The 6394-nt window shown below is 53.2% G+C and overlaps 1 protein-coding gene across 1 annotated transcript in view; it reads right to left on the reverse strand.

Moving 5' to 3' along the window:
- Positions 1–5430, reverse strand: part of Cyth1 (cytohesin 1) — an 83049-nt gene extending 77619 nt beyond the window's left edge. The window contains exon 1 of the mRNA XM_026780265.1: positions 5302–5430. Within this exon, the coding sequence (XP_026636066.1) occupies positions 5302–5323 (22 nt within the window). The 5' untranslated portion in view covers positions 5324–5430. The remainder of the gene's footprint in view (positions 1–5301) is intronic.
- Positions 5431–6394: the final 964 nt, after the last annotated feature.

Below are 6394 nucleotides of genomic sequence, written 5' to 3' on the forward strand. Positions count from 1 at the left end.
AGTGGTTAGGAGCACTTGTTGCTTTTGCAGAGGACCTGGGTTTGATTCCCAGCATCCCCACGGTGGCTCACAACCTCTGTAACTCCATGGATCTCCACAGCTCACCCTAGAGCATGGTCAGCTCTTCCTATATCAGATATGGATATAAAGTCTCCTTTTGGCTATAGTACAACACATGGATTTCTTGTTGTGGACAGTTATTATTTCCACTCTACAACCCTTTCCCTGAAATTACCTTCCAGAGTCCTGGGCACATACAATTAGGCTACAACTGCCCAGAGGCCCTACTCCCACCAATGGACTCGCTACAGCCTGCATCCTCCACACCTGCCCTTCACAGCCATGCTTCTCCGTAGTGAGGCTCCTACAGTGACCACAGTTCAGGACAGCTCTACTTCTCCTGGGGCACCCCTGTGCTTTAGACACCACACCTAACCATGCACAGAAACCAGGTCAGATCCTGGCAGTCTTCAGTGAACACAGCGACAGGAGACAGATGGACAGAAGGAACAGATGAGAGGTGATCCTAAAAACCCTGGGTGCTGTGTCTGTTTTTATCTCCCCATCCTAGCCCTGAGTGCGCTCTGCACACTTCCCTCATGAGCCAGAGACACCAAGTGTGCAGCTGCACTTCAGTCATCCCCACATGCTATGCAAATCAGCTATCTTCCTGCATGTCCTACCTCGCTGCTCGCCCTCTACCAAGAAACTGAAACCTAGATTTTCTCAACTCTTCTTAAATGCTGATAATCTAACTAAAAGTTGACCCCACTTTGCTTGCACTAGGCCCAGGAGCTCAGCACGGAGATTACATCACAGGTTCTTCAGGAGCTGGATGGTGGAGGCTATCTGGTAGACCTCTTTTGTAAGGAATCACCACGCAGCTCATATGAAAGCTTTCCTAAACATAAAGGCCAGTTACCTGTCGACAGCTTGCCTAGGCAAATCCGACCTGAAAGGAGCAGAAACAAGGAGTTCAACGTGTGTCTGCTACAATAAAGGGCAGAGTCCAAGGGCTTTCCTTTTAAATTTCTATACGGGGAAGGCAGGCATGGTGCGCACACCTTTAATCCCAGTGTTAGAGAGTCAGAGACAGGTAGATCTCTGTAAATACAAGGCCAGCCTGGTTTACATAATAAGTTCTCGGCTAGCCAGGGCTACACAACGAGATCCTGTCTCAAAAAAAAAAAAAGTATTAAATGGCAGCTGGAGTTATCTCTGTGGTTGAGAGCGCTGACTACTCTTGCAGAGAACCCAGCTTTGATTCCTAACCCCCACATGATGCTCACAACCCTCTGCAACTCCAGTCTCGGGGATATGACCCCTCCTCTGACCTTCAAGGGCACCAGGCACACATATAGTGCATATATATATACACAGTAGACAAAAGACTCATACACATAAAGCAAAAACAGAATTAAACTTATATGGACATGATACTTAGGAAAGACGTTAACCTGGGAGTGGTGCACATCTGTGATCTAGCACTTAGAGATAGAGGCAGGAAGACCAGAGTTCAAGGTTATTCTGAGAGACACATGAGTTTGTGGCAAGCTTAACCTACATAAGACCTAGTCTCAAAGTTCAAAAAAAAGTTAATAATAGAATCCAGGAATTAGCCCCAACCTGATGACCATTAGTGTGCAGCAGAGTTAAGATCCGCCCTGGGGAGGCCCTCCCGTGTTCCGTGGTCACAGTCCTGCACAGCACTATCTGACTCCAGTTAGACCCAGTATCTGTGTCCTAAACAGGATGGATGCAAAATCTAAGCTTACACTTTTTTTTTCCTGAACACACACAGTTGAACATAAAGGCAACAGTATTGTCCGGCAGGACTCCATAGTGCCACCAGAGTTTTTTCTAGAACCAGGAAAGGTACAGCCTGCATAGGTGCAGTTATCAAATGATCTCTGCCTGGTGAATACTAAAGAGGCTGCAGTCAAGACAGGCCTCACTGAGTGCTTTTGTAAGTTCCTTTAACTGAGCAGCAAACCTCGAAGATACGCACTCTGTCTTCAGCACACCATACATGAGTTGTGCTCCAAAGGTTTCATTTCAATACCAAATTGATGGCTCTGTAATCCAAACGTATTTCCCACAGAACGGTGGTAAAGGCCCAAGGCAGATAGGGCAAAAAGGCTAAAACATTTGCATGTAAAAATGTCAAAGCCACATGAAACAGTTTCTTATTATTTAAAAAACGAAGTATCATGGCGCAAGAAGTTCATCTGGAAGACGACAACGGAGGCCCTGAGCATGCCTGTGTGCTTCATGAATCCCCAGCACGCGGTTCCTCTTAACATGTGGAAACTGGCCCAAGTGAATTCTCTACATAACCTCTAAGGGGAATGGGTAGTTCTGACACTAAAGCAAAATGAGCTGGCAGGTCAGCCAGGCACAAAGGCAACACATCTGTAGTACCAGCTACTCAGAAGGCAGGAGGATCACTTAAACCTAGGAGTTTGAGGCTAGCCCCAGCATCATAGGGAGGTGCTTCCCTAACTCAAAAAGAAAAGAGAAAAGGAGAAGGGGAGAAAGAGAGAAGATAAGGAGAGAGGAAGGGAAGGGAAGAGAGAAAAGGGGAGAAGAGGAGAGGAGGAGAGAAGGAGGGAAGAGGGGGAAAGGAGAGAGGAGGAGAGGGATGGAGAGAAGAGGGAAAGGAGAGAAGATGGGAAAGAAAGGGGGAAGGAAAGAGGAGGGGGAGAGAAGAGAGGAGAGGGAAGAAGAGGAGAGGAGGAGAGAAGGAAGGAAGAGGGGAAGGAGAGAGGAGGGGAGAGATGGAGGGAAGACGGGAGGGAGGAGGAGAGGAAAGGCGAGAAGACGGGGAAGGGGAAAGGATAGAGGAAATAAGGGGGAAGCGGGGAGAAAAGGAGGAGAGAGGAGAGAGGAGGACAGGGATGGAGGCAGGGGAAAAGCGAGGGAGGCTAACCTCCACCTTCCCATGATCATTGTATACCATATGATACTTGAAGTTTTCTTGTGTTTAGTCCCTCTAGTTCCTCCCAGATAAAAAGATGTAAAGGTGTATAAAGGGGAGACAAGCTTTCACCACTCTGTGCAGGTCCTCTAACAATGGCTTACAAACATGCCCACATCTGGGCTGGTGAGACACCTTAGAGGGTAAAGGCACCCGGTGACAAGCCTGGCAACCGGAGTGTGATCCTAGGACTGGAAGAGCAGAAGCAGAGAACCAATTCCTGTAAGTTGCCCTCTGATTTACATATGCATTAAACAAACAAAAATATGCAACAAAAAACTTAAAGATGTCAATGTGCTAATCCTAAAACCTTTAAAAAGTGTCTCCTCACAGGACACAAGAAAGGCTGATGTCGTGGGTGGCTACAATGTTTCTCTTGGGTTCCCCAGGTGGCTGTGACACAAAGTGTCCTCATGAAAGCACAGCTGGTAGACAGAATGGAGAGATGCTACCCACCGGCTTTAAAGGCTTTAAAGAGCGGAGGGAGCCAGGCACCAAGGGAAGCGAACATGCTCAGAGCTGGAAGGTCAAGGAAGCCGACGTTTCCCTCCGCTCTCTGGAAGGAATACTGCCCTAATGAAGTCTTGGTACCAGCCCTGTGGGACCTAATTTGGACTTCTGACCTCCAGAACTATATAGTAAATTTGGGTTTCAGTCCCTGTTCATGTCAATAACAGGAACTAAAACGCTCTGCTTCCATTTTTCCTTTCCAAGTAGAAGTCAGGCCTGAATCAAGACAGTTCCTATTAAAACCAACCAGAGCAGTGGCCTCTTGCCTCACGCAGCAGGCAATAACACCAGGGGAGGGCACGAACAAAGCATGGCAGAACACGGGGACTCAGGGGCAACAAATGACAGGAGTGAGAGAGCAGCAGGCAAAGCTTGTGAAGGTTTCCAGTGGAAGACAAAGCTCAGAGGGTCCAAAGGGGACGAGCACTCTCTTGGGGCCTGCCAGGAGCTTTTCAACCATAAAGAAAGGCGCACGTTGCTTTTACCTGGAGGGCAGCAAAGGCTGGCCTGAATTCCACTGCACAGGCGCCACCACTAACGCTCAAGGTAACAGTGTTCACACATTCAAGGCTCAGGGTCGGGCTCTTAGCCACAATCCTCCTAGCTTCACCAGGTCAGAGTTCTCTACGGTCTCCCTGCAAAGACCTAGCATGCTTCTCTTCTGGCATTTTCATACCTGATGGCAGAGTGGAAGGCAGCAATGCTGCCTGTGTGGCAATAAACCAGAGTCCGCCTCCAAGAAGCATGTTAAGTTCCCGATCTGTGCTTCCCTGCCAAACCAGAAAAGTTTGCCACGCTCTACCTGCCATTCTTTCTTCCTTTCCTCTTGGACACAATGCTGACATCACGTAAGGCATTTCAAATAACCTTCTGCAGCTCCTGAGACTGCAAAGCCTCTAAGCGACCAGAGCCCTGGCTGACCACCAGCAAGGTGAGCCGAGAGAATCTGAATTGCTTCAGTCCTGACTGAGGGTGTGGACTGGTGTCATTACCCTCCCGTCTATCTGCAGGCAACAGCTCAAACTTGATCTCTTTGTCAAGTGTGGTCAGGCCGTGACTGACAGACGTAGGGACCAGGAGCACGATCCTGGCCGTGGTCCCGTCTCAGAGGCCTTGGTCAAGCCACTCACGTTCATCTCGGAACAAAGAGCTGGATGGGGCACGTAACTTCTAACACCCCGGAGAGCCTAGCCGGAAACTACCAAGGAACGCAGGCCGGGCGTGTGGCTCCCGCAGCCGCTCGCGGCGCCAGCCAAGCGGGTGACAAGCAGCAGGAGACTCGCCTCCGAGACGCCGACCCAAGCCACCCGGCCCTGGCGACCCTCGACGTCCCGGGGCTCCGCGGCATCCTGATGACCCTGGCGACCCTCAGCGCCCGGGTTACTCCCGCCCCGGGGACCCCTTGACTTCACTCCTGGGGTCCCTCAGACTCGGAAACCCTCAGCCCCAGCGACTCTCAGGCCCGAGTAACCCGGGTCCCGGAGACCGTCAGACCGGGTTTAACACCACCCGCTCCGGGCACCCTCAGCCTCGGGCGACCCCTGCCCCGGACTCTCCAGGCCTGGGTGACCCTCAGCCCCGGGTGACCCTCGATTCCCGACGATCATCAGGCCCGGATGACACAGTTCCCGGCGACTCTAAGGTCCAGGTGACCCTCAGCCCCAGCGACCCTCAGCCGGCGAGTGCCTGGCCAGTCACCCCGGGGCCCTCGCACTACGGCCGCCCGTAGCTCCTCGCCCCCCGCCCCGTCCCAGGGACGCCGGGCGCCGGCGGAAGCGCACGGAGGAGCGGCGGACCGGTCGGGCCCCACTCACCATAGCTGTCGTCGTCCTCCATGGCGCCGGCGACCGGCTCCGGCCCCCGAGACCGCCGCTGACCTCCCGCAACCCGAGTCCACCAAGACACCAGCTCGCCTCAGGCCAGCTCCGAGCCCCGGAGCCCCGCCCCCCGCGCCGCGCCCGCACTGCCCCGCACGCGCCTGCGCACGCGCCCCCAGAGGCCCCGCCCCCGGCACGAGGTCCCGCCCCTTCTCTTCCCACCCCCTCCCCCGCGGATAGCGCGCGTGCGTGGACGCTCCCCCGCCCCCGTCCCCGAGCTCCAACCAGGTGTTTACGGGCGCTTCTTTGATTTGCGTTTACGCACGCGCGGCACCGGCGGCTCAGCCTATTATGTGGCCCCGCCCTAAACCACGCCTTTGCTTTTAAGCACCGCCCCTTACCCTCCGCGGGGCGGAGCAGAGTTTCGGGTTTCGAGTTTCTTAAGAGTGCGTAGGCCGCAGGCGTGGCTTACTGGCCGAACGGGCGGTCCCGCCTCTAGGCTGATTACCGGACCCAAGGTTCATGGGCACCACCGAAGAGTAGGTGGCCCTAGCTGAATCCACCCTGGACTCCAGCTTGGCCAAGAGGAAGTTACCTAAGTTCATCTGAGTTCTTATACTTCCTAGCTGGGTCCAGTTCCAACTGCAGGCTTCACGACCTTAGTAGCGTCAACTGTGCTGCTTTCTTGGGCTCGTTGGGGAAGGACCAGTTGATCCTCCTTAGCAGTGCTGGCAGGGGCTGTTCCTGGGGAGGTTCAAACGTTTGTTCCCCAGGAGGTCTCTGCGGAATCCATCCGTGGAAGCACCAACTAATGATGTGGAAAGGCCCTTAGGGAATACCCTGTCCTGTGTGTGAACCCCAGACAAGTGACACTTAGGGCAGGGACTGCAGCTCAGTGACAAAGCACTTGCCTAACAGGTAAAGAGGCCTTAGGCTGCATCCCAGAGACCAGAGAAAAAAAAAACTAATCCCCAAAGAGTCAGAGAGTCACACGTAGGCTGGGACATCATCACCAAGTGATAGGTCCCTATCCCGGATGTCCCCACCGCTACACCATGCAAGCACTTCCAACCCCACTGAGGTCCTACAG

The sequence above is a fragment of the Microtus ochrogaster genome, chromosome 7, assembly GCF_000317375.1.
Source record: "Microtus ochrogaster isolate Prairie Vole_2 chromosome 7, MicOch1.0, whole genome shotgun sequence".
NCBI classification, from domain to species: Eukaryota; Metazoa; Chordata; class Mammalia; order Rodentia; family Cricetidae; genus Microtus; species Microtus ochrogaster.